Source organism: Acipenser ruthenus, unplaced genomic scaffold (genome assembly GCF_902713425.1).
Source record: "Acipenser ruthenus unplaced genomic scaffold, fAciRut3.2 maternal haplotype, whole genome shotgun sequence".
Classification (NCBI taxonomy): domain Eukaryota; kingdom Metazoa; phylum Chordata; class Actinopteri; order Acipenseriformes; family Acipenseridae; genus Acipenser; species Acipenser ruthenus.
This window is the reverse complement of record NW_026707716.1, coordinates 121852-136034: the sequence shown is the minus strand read 5'-3', so window position 1 is coordinate 136034 and position 14183 is coordinate 121852. Positions and strand designations below refer to the sequence as shown.

General features: G+C 41.2%; 1 protein-coding gene across 8 annotated transcripts in view; it reads right to left on the bottom strand.

The window, feature by feature from the left end:
• Positions 1–14183, bottom strand: part of LOC117969753 (uncharacterized) — a 59862-nt gene continuing 45679 nt past the window's right edge. For 4 of the 8 annotated variants that reach the window (XM_059019290.1, XM_059019292.1, XM_059019293.1 and 1 more), the window contains 17 exons: positions 13832–13997; positions 12601–12778; positions 11784–11930; positions 10244–10507; positions 9997–10120; positions 9343–9508; positions 8523–8703; positions 8092–8171; positions 6744–6840; positions 6255–6322; positions 5842–5903; positions 4578–4792; positions 4030–4280; positions 3782–3898; positions 3112–3259; positions 2097–2138; positions 1–1474 (listed from right to left, as the gene is read on the bottom strand). In XM_059019290.1, coding sequence (XP_058875273.1) covers positions 1185–1474; positions 2097–2138; positions 3112–3259; positions 3782–3898; positions 4030–4280; positions 4578–4792; positions 5842–5903; positions 6255–6322; positions 6744–6840; positions 8092–8171; positions 8523–8703; positions 9343–9508; positions 9997–10120; positions 10244–10507; positions 11784–11930; positions 12601–12778; positions 13832–13997 — 2596 coding nt within the window. In that variant the 3' untranslated portion in view covers positions 1–1184. Of the gene's footprint in view, positions 1475–2096; positions 2139–3111; positions 3260–3781; positions 3899–4029; positions 4281–4577; positions 4793–5841; positions 5904–6254; positions 6323–6743; positions 6841–8091; positions 8172–8522; positions 8704–9342; positions 9509–9996; positions 10121–10243; positions 10508–11783; positions 11931–12600; positions 12779–13831; positions 13998–14183 lie in introns of those variants that run through there. The other 4 variants (XM_059019291.1, XM_059019296.1, XM_059019294.1 and 1 more) reach the window with 4 other exon arrangements.

The window sequence follows — 14183 nt, the reverse complement described above, 5'->3', positions numbered from 1 at the left end:
AATATAAAACTTTATTAGTGAAAAATATTTGTTCACGTTTAAAAATGTTAACCTGAGCAAGCTGCCAACACCAACCACCCCCCCAAAACAGTGGGCGCGTTAAGTAAGTGAGCCGCTCAGAAAGCTCTGAGCAGATTTAAATGACTTAACGCTGTGCTCCAAGAGAGATCGGCGAGCGACTTTTAAAAACGGTGAATAATAATAAGGATTTGCTTGCTTGTGTTTCTGAGGTGATGGTAGATGAAATGGCCCCGTGTGAAGTTACTGTCCCCGGCTGGACCTCGCTGAGTCCGGCGCTCAGGTTGGACTGAACCTCATATCTGACTGTGTTTAATACCGGCAATACCGACGTTAATAATGAGAATTATGAATAATATTAATACTACAAGCCTAATAATAATACATTAATAACTATAAAACAGCTCTACGTTAAAAAAAAAAAAAAAAAAATGATACAAATTCGAAAACAACAATTTTTACCATCTTATTTACCAATTAATACATAACTTCATAAGACGAAACCAGTTCATCGTTGTTGACAAACGTATTTGTCAATCCTGCCTGTGATCTCATCTTGCTTCCTGCAGGTGTCCAGTCCGTCCGCTCCCCCTGATCACTGATGAGAAATGCTCAGGAGCGCTCTGAGCGGCTCAGCGGGAGCGGCACTGAGCAAGGCGTGAAGCTGATTCTTTTACTGAGCCGCTCACTTACTTAACAAACCCACTGTCTCCCGAATTTATACACCGTAGTATTATTGTAAACATGAAGTGTCCCGTATCTGTACACCATAGTATTATTATATGTTAATGGCAGAACAACTAGCAAGCTTATTAGTTGAAAAAACAGCGCACAAAATCCCAGTGTTATTAAAACATGTTCCTAACAAGGAAGACTTAAATCGCTTTTCTTGTTATCAGAGAGAGAGAGAGAGAGCAAGATACTTTCAGATCTCTGCTAGAGGTATAAGTTTAAATTTCAAATGCATTTATTTAACCAGGATAGAATCCTTGAAACGCACACATCTCAATTCCAAGAGGGTCCTGGCATGAAATAGCTGTTTTTGTCATTGTCTGAAATGTCTTTTAAACAATGACATTATTGCTCCTCTTTTATAAGCAGTTTGTTACAGTTTACACCTGCGATTGTCAGATCTCTGTCAGAGGTATAGAGAGCTGGCTGGTCTGCTATCCTGTCTGCTCCAGGAAGGGCTGCAGCAGACTCTGAATCCTCTCATCGTTTCTGGGTATTTGTCTCATTAACTCCTGAGTAACTTGTATAGATTTTTGCAGTCCGCACTGAGAGATGATCAGGTGGGCCATGCTCTCCCGGTCAGTCTCCTCCAGTTTACCCAAAGGGATCTCTTTGTTGAGCAGCATTTTCATCTTCTTATATTCCCTTCCTGTTAATTCTTCTATTATATCGAACAAGGCTTGCTTCCAACCACATTCGTTAACCAGAGTATTATTTTCTATTTCTAAAAAAGGAAAAGGAAAAACAAACAAAAAAAAAACCTGAATAATTAACCTTAAACTATGTTAATGGTAAAAAAAAAAACAAAGGACAGTCTCTCTCTGTCATTGAGATGGAGACTACAAATACCAGAATGCATTGCAATGGGATATACAAAATGTGATCTATGTGATGATGCCTACACACAGGACAGGCTTCTACATGCACAAACAGAATTTCCCATTGTTTCTAAAGAACAGTTATTTGTATTTTTCATGTTGCAGAAAGCTCACAAATCTACGCCCAAAATGCACTCATTTTCTACAACCAACCCAGAGCCGACACAAAAATCTCCCTTTAAATTCTGCAAACAGCTTTGCTATTAATTCGTGACTAAACAGACAGGAGGAATGTGAATTTCTTTGACACAAAATACAGCAGTTGCAGGACAACAATACAAACTAGGACATGCACACCCGTAGTGTGTGGCTTTGAGCTGGGGTGTGAAGTGTTTAAGTCTTTAATACAAGTAAGTGCTCTGTAGCCAACAGCAAATCATTTGAACACGCAGTATAATGCTAACACACCTGCTCCCCTTGATGCACTGGGGATGAGTGCTGTAATAGAAGTGATTGATTACTGCTTACCAGGTGGAGCGGGGCGAGGGGGGCCGACAGGTGAATGGGCACCTGAGAAAATAAAATAAGAGGAATTCAAGTTTGACAATGAAGCTTTGAAACGGAACATGGTTGACTTTATAAATCCTGTGTTTGTTTTGATATGTTGTATTTGTACACAGTTTTAACAGGGTGGCATGTGTCCCTTCAATGAACACATGTGTCAGTAACATACATGCCCCATTGCCACGGCTGGAAATTCTAAATTGGAGTTCTCGGTATGATGAAAAAGTACTTGACTATGACATATCAACTGTATATACAGAACAGCATAGAATAAGAATCCGCAGTGAAATGTTTAATCACAATTTCATGAGCAGTTCTCCAGATACACTACCGGTCAAAAGTTTTAGAACACCCCCATTTTTCCAGTTTTTATTGAAATTTAAGCAGTTCAAGTCCAGTGAATAACCTGAAATGGTACAAAGGTAAGCGGTAAACTGCCAGAGGTTAAAAAAAAAAAGTTTAGGTTACCAAAAACTGAAAAATAATGTACATTTCAGAGTTATACAAAAAGGCCTTTTTCAGGGAACAAGTAATGGGTTAACAACTTACAGCTGTTCTGCAGCAATGTAAGTAAATTAAGCCTTGAAAGTTGATGCTAACAATTCCTACAGGTGTCCCAACTTTTGCTCAATAATGACATGTGGATAAGCGGTTCCTCAGATACTGTATGTGCTGAAATGTGTGAAGTGTGACAGCGAGTACTTACGACCGTCTCCACTATAATCTCCTTCGCAGGGGAGAATACATTTTATTACTGCTATTTGCAATGAATGCTAATGTTTTGCCACTCTCCTATTAAGTTCTACTGGAATTCTGTCTTCCACCTCCAGTTGAAAAAGAATCCGCAGTTGAGCAGTGTCACTTATTTTAAATAGTTTTTGTTAAAATTATTATTCCGGTAAAGCATTTTCAAAAGCTAGCATAATGTAAAGATATTTCGTTTTTTAGGTCACTTAAAATTACAAATGAACCCTCTTACCATCAAGCAATACTCTGCGAGACCAGACCAAAGCGTCTCTTCTGGTGCTATTGATAACTTTAACAGTCAGCTCTTTCACGTCATTGTTCAAAAATATTTCAAATGTTGGAGGGAAGTTGGGACCGTAGTCTCTTACAAAATCATATGTCTGTAAAAGTGAAGAGGAACAAATCTTTTATAAGGTTCCATTTTAGTCTACTCGTGTTCAAGTTCCTACACATAGTATTTATTACCCGACCGAATCAGAAAAGCAAACATGTATATCCTGTGACAAATGCTTTCACTGTCATTGTGTTATTGGAGGACACATGAGCTACCATGTATTGATTTGTTCAATTCCATGTTACAATTCAATTTAGTAAAGGATTGTATACTGGGGAAAGCTTTCTTTGCATATCCCACACAGAACCCACTCAGGGCTGAACCATGAGAACCAATCGATATATCATTGGAATGGTAATACTGTGTCTGCCATGTCAGGTCATGGTGAAAATAAACCAGCTGAACTACATTTGTGTGAATGTCAAAGTGGTTATGGATTCTACTAGATATCATGTGAAAACTACAAGCTAAAATGCTTATATTTTACAACGTGGTATATTACATTACAAACAGGTTTGTGTTTCAGCGAGTCAGTCTATATAATGTAAATGTTAAAAGCTTAGCTTACGTCTGGTTGTACGTGAGCATTTTCCAGGTCACATGAAACGCTGTATGGTTCATTTTCCCATAAATCACAATGTGAACTTGTCTCAATGAAAGTACAGCCTTTTTGCTTCTCTTGCACCTTTTGAAGGGGTAAAAAAAACTTTTATGTTAATTAAACCTGGAATAGTAAGAGCGGGTCAAAAAATGAATGACTATATTTCCAATAGTAATAGCATTAAAAATATTGAGCTTCTCCAGCCCTTTACTTACCTCGTCCAAAACAACATTTGAGGAGAGCAAGAAAATATTCAGCTTCTTTTTCTCAGACAGCTGCCTGAGAAACAGAAGCACCTGAGCTTTACTTTTATAGTCCAGCCAGTTCTTCAGCAGTCTTCTCACGAGACCAAAGGGAGACGTTTCATTGACTTTTATTTTGACGTGAGTTTCTGTCACTTCAGTTGGTTTAATCAACTCAACATTGCCATTTTTGTAGTGTGCCACCATCAAGTGATTCTGAACTTCTGAAAAAAAGATGAAAGGAGTTTAAACTGAAACCGAGAAGGACAAAACAAAAAATGCATATGCAGGATTTCTTTGAGAAATGTACCAGTGAATGTGGGGTTTCTTTCTCGTCTGCAGTGAAATGTGCTACAGTTTTACCCGATAGTCACCAGCAGGAACGCACTTTTGAGGCTGCTTAAGACATGCGTCTGCTTGTTCAAGCCGTCCCTCTCTTGTATTTGAGTTCAGGGACTGTAAATAAAACTTCAACATTGTTAAGATAACTTGAGTTTCAGCAATTTCAAGTTGCCACTGACCAGGGGAGCACTCCGAATGTGGGAAGGAAAGGTGCTCCAATGCTCCGCTTGGGCTGTTTATATCATACAGCGGGCCGGCAGGAAGCAGGGAGCTCTGGTCTAGGGGACACTTCTCCCATTGCTCAGTCCCATACACAACTTCAGCTGGAGCTGCCATGTCAAAAATCAGAGCTGTGATCTCACACTGGTATTCTCCTCCTTTCTCGAACGAAAACCTAGACGTCAGAACAAAACATTCAAGACCGATTGCTGGCGTACACGATGATGCAAGCATGAGGAAATACGCACACGTCTTAAACATCTGGGTGTACGACCCGACACTCCAGCTTTTCATCTGGGTATACGACCCCACACGCCAGCGTTTCATCTGGGTACACGACCCCACACGCCAGCTTTTCATCTGGCTATACGACCCCACACGCCAGCTTTTCATCTGGCTATACGACCCCACACGCCAGCGTTTCATCTGGGTACACGACCCCACACGCCAGCGTTTCATCTGGCTATACGACCCCACACGCCAGCTTTTCATCTGGCTATACGACCCCACACGCCAGCTTTTCATCTGGCTATACGACCCCACACGCCAGCTTTTCATCTGGGTACACGACCCCACACGCCAGCTTTTCATCTGGGTACACGACCCCACACGCCAGCTTTTCATCTGGGTACACGACCCCACACGCCAGCTTTTCATCTGGGTACACGACCCCACACGCCAGCTTTTCATCTGGCTATACGACCCCACACGCCAGCGTTTCATCTGGGTATACGACCCCACACGCCAGCTTTTCATCTGGCTATACGACCCCACACGCCAGCGTTTCATCTGGGTACACGACCCCACACGCCAGCTTTTCATCTGGCTACACGACCCCACACGCCAGCTTTTCATCTGGGTATACGACCCCACACGCCAGCTTTTCATCTGGCTATACGACCCCACACGCCAGCTTTTCATCTGGGTATACGACCCCACACGCCAGCTTTTCATCTGGGTATACGACCCCACACGCGAGCTTTTCATCTGGCTATACGACCCCACACGCCAGCTTTTCATCTGGGTATACGACCCCACACGCCAGCTTTTCATCTGGGTATACGACCCCACACGCGAGCTTTTCATCTGGCTACACGACCCCACACGCCAGCTTTTCATCTGGCTACACGACCCCACACGCCAGCTTTTCATCTGGGTATATGACCCCACACGCCAACTTTTCAATCCATAAAGAATAGAAGGCATTTTTAATGCATGCGTTACCTGTAGTATTTATGGCGTCCCTCATGGTGTACTGTAGGCCGAAATGTTCTTAATTCTGAGACCTAAAACACATAAACAACCTGTTCACATATACTTCACACAATTGTTTAAAGCGCTGATTTATTCTAACTTTAAAATGTCTTTGAGTTCAATCCCAAGAAGCTTTTTTATTGTATTATATATAAATATATATTCTAATTTTGTCTGCATGGTCCAGTAGAAATGAGAGACTTCATGTCTTGGTAAGAGGTTTGCATACATTGAGCTGCACAAAGTTACAGCTTCCTCTGTTAAGACTAGTTGTCGATCAAGAATACTTTACTTACTTCCTTTGTTGCAATATGAAGATTAATCTGATTTTTGAAATCCTCTATTTAAAGGACAGCACTGTTTCTTGCCAATTTAGCAATTACCTCATTTTCAGCAGCTTCACACATCGAATGATCGCCTTGGCTTTTTTCAGACACAGGATCACAATTACCTGTCAGAGTTAAAGAGTAAAGTATTGAGAGCTGCAGTTTCAAACCTCAAGCAAGAACATCTGTATGAAATAGTGTGAACAAATCTGAGACCACATGCTCAAGGTTTTGATACTAATGAGAGAGATTTCTAGTGCACTGTACTTTCTTGTTTAAAGTATATGAAGTTTAATTTAAAAAGTCAATTATGTGCTGCTTGTGCTTCGAGGCTGTGCTGTGAATGTATGCCTTTGTGAGTTTCATGTACCATGTCCTGTTATTGCATGACAGAACTATTTGGAATCCAAATACAGAGCCTTTAACATTATATTTAAACACTGTATGTAAAAATAATGTAAAATTTGACAAAGTAAAAGCTATACTAAAACACATACACAACAAGCTGTACAAGTTTAAACACCTTCCCTTTTAAATGCCCCTTACCTTTCTTCTTCTTACACTCGGGGCTCATTTCCTGGGAGTAGCTTCTTCTCTTTGATTGCCTCACCTTCCTCCTCCTCTGGGATGCCTTAGCCTGACCCTGCAAACCAGTGTGGAAAACAGCAGCTATCACTCTGAGATAAAAAGAGCAAAAACACTCCTGGGGAGGGAAGTTCACTTTCTTATAGGTTTCACATAACAATTTAGGATGGAGTGTTTGAATGTTTTTAAATAGCAATTAACGAACAAAAAATGCAGAGACATTGAAAACATGCAAGTCACAGGAAAAGTTACTGAGAAGGAGAGGAGAGGACTGAGAAGGACTGAGAAGGAGAGCCAAGGAGATCTAACCCTTTGAAACTGGGTCCATTCTATAGTTTTCACATTGAAAAGCACTGCACTCAATTATAAACCAGGACTCGTCTCAAAATGGAACAGAAAGCAGCAAGACAGCATGCTTTCTGTTTTACTGTACAATGTCGTTTTTATTTATTTGCTTACACTGTATATCAGATGTGAGGGGCAGACCCTCAGTGTATCATTTAAATTCCTGTTATTGTGTTTATGACTGGGATTGTTATTCTACTGGCGACAGAGCCGTGGGTTATGTATCATGCTGTTATGCAAGTGTGTTTGATATGTGACGGTGTATCACTGTATTTAGATTAGGACGCTTTCCTCAATGAAGTTGCCGTAGCTTTACATGTAGGACAGGTGTTTTGTTATAGCCAAATGTGTGGTAATCTTCTAAGATAAGGGGTAATGCTAACGTTCAGTTTTTACTGGTAATGGTTAGGGAATAGCGAATAATAATGACAATGATAATTATAACCAGTGAACAATAAAATAGATTAACGATTGTGTTTGTAAACAAAGACGGTATTCATGCAGGTTGAACAAATACGTATAAATGAGAAGAAACATGCGTATTGTAAAAAGTATGAATGGAGTTAATGTAAAATAGGAGTTTAGTATAAAATCATTCCAGGTGTAATTGTTTATAGAATAATAAATCCTGTTCGGAGTAGGTGGGGCTGGGGATTATTGAAGGCCGTGTCTTTCCCTAGGAGAGGGAATTAGTTGGTCAGTAGGGATTTTGTCTGTGTGAATGTCAGTCATTGTATGTTCACCCGGTTAGTCAGTTGTCATTTGTAATCTGTGTCAGGTTTTCTTCCAGTGCGAAAATAAACTTTATACCTGTGAACACGAGCAAGTTGCTGTTTCCTGCGTTTTAAAAACCTCAGTGTTCCTGAGAGTGATTGAGGGTGGGCGCAAGCACGGTGCCACGGACCATCACCCCGTTACACAGCCCTAGAACGTGAAAGTGGGATTTTAAGGGAGATTACTCTACCTTAATGGACAAGCGCCGGGTACGATGTTCTAGGGAATATAACCTTCTTAATGCCAACATTTTTTCTTTCAACCTGTGACCTGCGAATGCGTAAAAAAAAGCAAAAAGACACAGTATTGGCAGGAGAAAAACTCTAAGAAATAGTTAGTGGATGAAAAACGGGAAACCACTTGCGATATTGAGAACACACTTTTACAGAGAACTGCTGCCCCTCACGTGACAGAATAATGTGTCAAGCAAACTGCATGACTGATTTTCACCCCAAACTTCTGTGAAGGAATGAAAGTCTTATAATCTTGAGTAATGGCTGCATGCACAGTACCTCCTAAACAGCATGTAAGATGATAATCTGTGAGAGACTGAGGACATAACCACAGAGGGACCAGATCTACATAACGATGAAGAAGATAAAAAATAAATAAAATAGACACCTGAACTGTTACTGCTAGAGATCCAGTATATCTTGTGTGGGTCGACTGGATCTCGACTGTGATCAGCACGCAACACCAGGCTCTTGTCTTTATCCAGAGTGCGCTGGAAATGCCTCCTCCAATAAGCAGGGTCGGGCTGGTCAATACCCTCCCTGTAACGACCTGTCACCACTGCCCAGTCCTAGATATAAAGTGAACAGAGTGAGAAAACACACACTTTTTGTAGTCGCTACTGTTATTTAAAAATAAATAAATAAATAAATAAACATTTATAATAAACTTGTTTTTGGTGTGTTTTCTTTTTTCTTGTGGCTTCGAAGCAGGTCCCAGTATTTCATTCTGGTGTCTCAGACTAGGCATTTGTTAAAGAATTCATGCCACGGATTGGTGGAAGACAAACTCAGAGGGGCAATGTTAGTGCTTTAAATCCACTAGATTACTACAAGTAAAATATCTTTATTCCTTTCTTTCATTGAATGCCACCCACGCTTTCTTGCTCAGTACTTCATACCAGCAGCTTTGCATACAAAGTTGAAATTCCTGCCTAGGTGCCTGATGGAAAGACTTCCACAGCTTTGTACAAAGCAGGTCAGAACTGAGGTGTGCTTGCTTGAACAAACCTACCAGCCCTGGCATAACAGAGACTGAAAACTGAAAAATTGTTCCTGGATTCAAACCTAGAGTCTTCAGACATGTAGGGCATTCAGCTGCTGTATTAACTATATCCCTCCTTGGGAAAATGAAAATATCAATCGCTGTCCTCTGGGGGAAGGTTCAAACTATCACAGATCTTTCATCTTTTAAATGAGTGTAAACCCACCTTGAATATCATTGTGTCCTCAGGTGTCAAGTCCTTCCGGTCGTCATGTTTCCATGGGATTCGAAACTGTTTTAGTGCCTCATTGGTCCAGCTCAGACCAGGGTACCACCCACTGTTGATCTGCTCGAGTAACCAGGACCCGAGCCCGGTATACTGGGGAGCATCCCTAAAACAGAATAATAAAGAAATGTGGAAGAGCTAAGGATAAGAATCTATTTTTCGATCCAGCTGCCTTCATCTATAGAGAAATCAATCAGTGATGCATATGTTCAGAGTAACTACAGTGTATTCCAGTCCTGACTTTCAACTGTTATTCTTCCAATAGGAAAACACACTGAATCCCATTGAAAACAATATGAACTGTGCGTATACCATGCAACACATTAAAATACACTTCTTAAAAACACCGAAATCAAAGACATTTTCAACCTCTCCTTAGTAACATGCTTGTGTCTAATAGCCTTGCTTATATGCATGCCGCTGTCCTGTAATTGACTACATGTTAAAATTAATACAGAACAGCCCGGAAGATGATTTTTTCCTGAACCCTGCTCCCTTTTGAGCTGCTGCATCCCTAAGCAATGCTTATTCTACTTACAGCCAGCACAGATACTGGGATCCAGACATTACAATGGAATAGGAAGCTGAGCCTACCTCACTTCCTCCACATCCTCATCGCTCAGCACCTTCATCTCCAGCATGTCCTTCAGCAGCCCCTCCATCACAGCATCACTCACTCTCTTGACAAACTGGGATTGCACCTGCATTAGCCTGTCAACTGAAACAGCATCAAACCACATTAACACATCTACACCTTTTCTTATTACAGCTAAAACAGTCCTGAAATAAATCTTTGAGAACAAGGACATGATTTGCAGTGTATAATGAGTGAGGGTCTCACCTGGGTCCATACCAAGCCCACGTGTATTGTAGAATTCGGGGTCCCTCTCTGCGAGTTTGGAGAGGAAGTTCTCTCTGATAGCATCCCCCTTCCTCATCACCGTGCTTGTCAGATGGGAGGTCCTGTCCTGTGTGCTGGCCTGTTTCTTCACTTCCTCCACCTCTCCATCGCTCAGCAGCTTCATCTCCTGCATGTCCTTCAGCAGCCCCTCGAGCACTGCATCACTCTTAATGAACTCCGGAATCCTAGGGAACAGATTCCAACCTAAAACATTACAAATCAGAACAATCATGTCAGTGACATGCATCCACCGCCACAGTTACAAATACAAGATTAGAGCTATCATGAGAAAGTAGATACAGGCGCACAGATGCCTCTATATACAGACGTGCTCAAATTTGTTGGTACCCCTCCACAAAAAACGAAGAATGCACAATTATCTCTGAAATAACTTGAAACTGACAAAAGTAATTGGCATCCACCATTGTTTATTTCATATTTAATAGAAATCAGACTTTGCTTTTGATTTTTTATTCAACATAATATTGTAAATAATAAAACAAATGAAAATGGCATGGACAAAAATGATGGGACCGCTAACCTAATATTTTGTTGCACAACCTTTAGAGGCAATCACTGCAATCAAACGTTTTCTGTAGCTCTCAATGAGACTTCTGCACCTGTTAACAGGTAGTTTGTCCCACTCTTCCTGAGCAAACTGCTCCAGCTGTCTCAGGTTTGATGGGTGCCTTCTCCAGACTGCAAATTTCAGTTCTTTCCATAGATGTTCGATAGGATTCAGATCAGGACTCATAGAAGGCCACTTCAGAATAGTCCAATGTTTTGTTCTTATCCATTCTTGGGTGCTTTTAGCTGTGTGTTTTGGGTCATTATCCTGTTGGAGGACCCATGACCTGCGACTGAGACAGAGCTTTCTGACACTGGGCAGTACGTTTCGCTCCAGAATGCCTTGATAGTCTTGAGATTTCATTGTGCCCTGCACAGATTCAAGGCACCCTGTGCCAGGCGCAGCAAAGCAGCCCCAAAACATAACCGAGCCTCCTCCATGTTTCACTGTACGTGTTCTTTTCTTTGAAAGCTTCATTTTTTCGTCTGTGAACATAGAGCTGATGTGACTTGCCAAAAAGCTCCAGTTTTGACTCATCTGTCCAAAGGACATTCTCCCAGAAGGATTGTGGCTTGTCAATATGCATTTCAGCAAATTCCAGTCTGGCTTTTTTATGTTTTTCTTTCAAAAGTCCTGATGACATTCCTTAAAGAATGTCCTAACCAAGTTTCAACACAACTGGATGAGTTGTTCTCTAGACAGAATATGTTAAAATGGAAGTTTGACATGTATAGTACGTATGGATGGCATTTCCTTATATCCACAGAGTCTGATACCCTCAATAACTTGTGACAAGTGCTTCTATAAAACTCTGAGGTGTGACAGACTGTGATGTATGTACAGGCACTTCCACTATATCCTGCTGGGGATCAGCATACACAGTGCAGTGGGGATAATAAGCGAGGTACTCACTTGTATAATTAAGCCCAAGAGTCCTGTAGAGATTGGGGTCCCTCCCTGCGAGTTTGGAGATGAATTTCCCACAAGCAGCACGCCTCTTTTCCACCAGCAAGCTGATCAGACAGCAGGCTTTTTCCAGTTTTACTTTCGTTCTCTTATCTGAAACATTACAAGTAATAGTTAAAGAAGATTTTAAAATAAATGAATTAATTAAAAAGGTCTTCTAATTCCAGTTAAAATTTGAAATTATGTAAGAGCCCCTGCCCCAAAAACTGTCTGTAATTAGGGTAAGTTCCTGGCGCAGATGGGGAGGTGGAGGGATGTGAATGAGTCAGACATGAGAGAGGGTCAGTTACATGGGTATTTGTAGGTTTCGATAGGTTACAATTAGATGACGTAATGCGTAGGAGCCGTCCCTCCTCCCGAACTTCAGTTTATTAAACTTCATTTTTCTGGAAGATGAATTCTAGAATGACTTCATCCTGGATCTTTCAATATACAGCAGGTTCAATGCAAAGCTGCAGCTCTCCTTTATCCACCCTTTTGAAAACATATGAACAAATTCCATCCAAAACGAAAAGGGGGTTTGATAGTCTGCTTATTGATCTGGTGCCAAATCTAATGATTGATTGCACTGCTTATTATTTCCAAACTAAATCTAACCCCTTTCCCTTCTTTTGAGGAACTGAGGAATGGTCACATGAGGACATTACTGAGGGACCAAGTTTATAGCTGGCATAATGTCTTTGCTCACCTTATTTCATGTTACACACGAAGCAGAACACGATTTTAAATAAAGAAGACAGGACACCCAAACTCGATGGTCTACCTGCTAACATGTCCTCACTCCAGTATATCTTGTGTGGGTCGACTGGATCTCGACTGTGATCAGCTCGCAACACCAGGCTCTCGTCTTTATTCAGAGCGCGCTGGAAATGCCTCCTCCAATAAGTCGGGTCGGGCTGGTCAATACCCTCCCTGTAACAACCTGTCACCACTGCCCAGTCCTAGATATAAAGTGAACAGACTGAGAAAAACATCCAACAAAGGATTTAATGGCTCACGGTGTCTTGGGGCTGAATTGACCAGTGTCTGGTTTGAGGATGCAGTCCTCCACAGCAATGTTCATGTTCAGTTTCACATTGAATTATATTAAGAATTGAAAGATCTCAATTTACAACCACATCAATGTTACACAATACAATGTGACTGTATTTCTCTATAACAGGTCTAACAGTGCTGATTCCTTGTGTGAGTGTCTAGCTGTGTTCAGCAACACAAGGACAATGGCAGTCCAGCATTTGGAATAGCTGCCTGTGGCAATACCCTAGATTAGGCTATGGTTTGGTCCTGTTAATAATCACAGTTCACAAGTTTATGTCCACACTTTCTTTGGTAGTTGGTACTGTGACTATTGATTCTTGGTGTGTTTTTTATTTATTTTTTGGTTTCTAATATAAACTTGTTTTCAGTGTGTTTTCTTTTTTCTTGTGGCTTCGAAGCAGGTCCCAGTATTTCATTCTGGTGTCTCAGACTGCGCTTCCTTATGTGGAAGTCCTGCAGCCTACGGATCACCAGAAACATCAGCTACAAGCACTGTCTCTGATAACAAGACCTCTTGATTCAGTGGAGTGCAATGCTTTTTAATAGAGCTAATACTGTGCAGGGCTGCTCGATTTAGAATGGGCCTGGTCTCAAAGGGTTAGGGATTGTCCAACGCCCCTATTCCAGTGAATATGAGGTTGGGCAGTTTATTACCAGTTAGATTGTAAAGACCAGGTGTCGCATTGTACTTTGGATAAGGGGATATTAAGAGTTAGTTTGTTGAGTCTGAGAGAGGAAAGACCTCAATAGTTTAGTACAAAGCAAGCAAGCACACCTCAGTCCTGGGATAACTTAAGAGATTGAAAACTGCAAAACTGATCCTGGATTCAAAGACATGTAGGGCATTGAGCTGCTGTATTAACTATATCCCTCCTTGGGAAAATGAAAATATCAATTGCTGTCCTCTGGAGGAAGGTTCAAACTATCACAGATCTTTTAAATGAGTGTAAACCCACCTTGAATATCATTGTGTCCTCAGATGTCAAGTCCTTCCGGTCATCATGTTTCCATGGGATTCGAAACTGTTTTAGTGCCTCATTGGTCCAGCTCAGACCAGGGTATCGCCCACTGTTGATCTGCTCGAGCAACCAGGACCCGAGCCCGGTATTCTGGGGAGCATCCCTAAAACAGAATAATAAAGAAATGTGGAAGAGCTAAGGATAAGAATCTATTTTTCGATCCAGCTGCCTTCATCTATAGAGAAATCAATCAGTGATGCATATGTTCAGAGTAACTACAGTGTATTCCAGTCTTGACTTTCAACTATTATTCATCCAATAGGAAAACACACTGATTGAATCCCAGTGA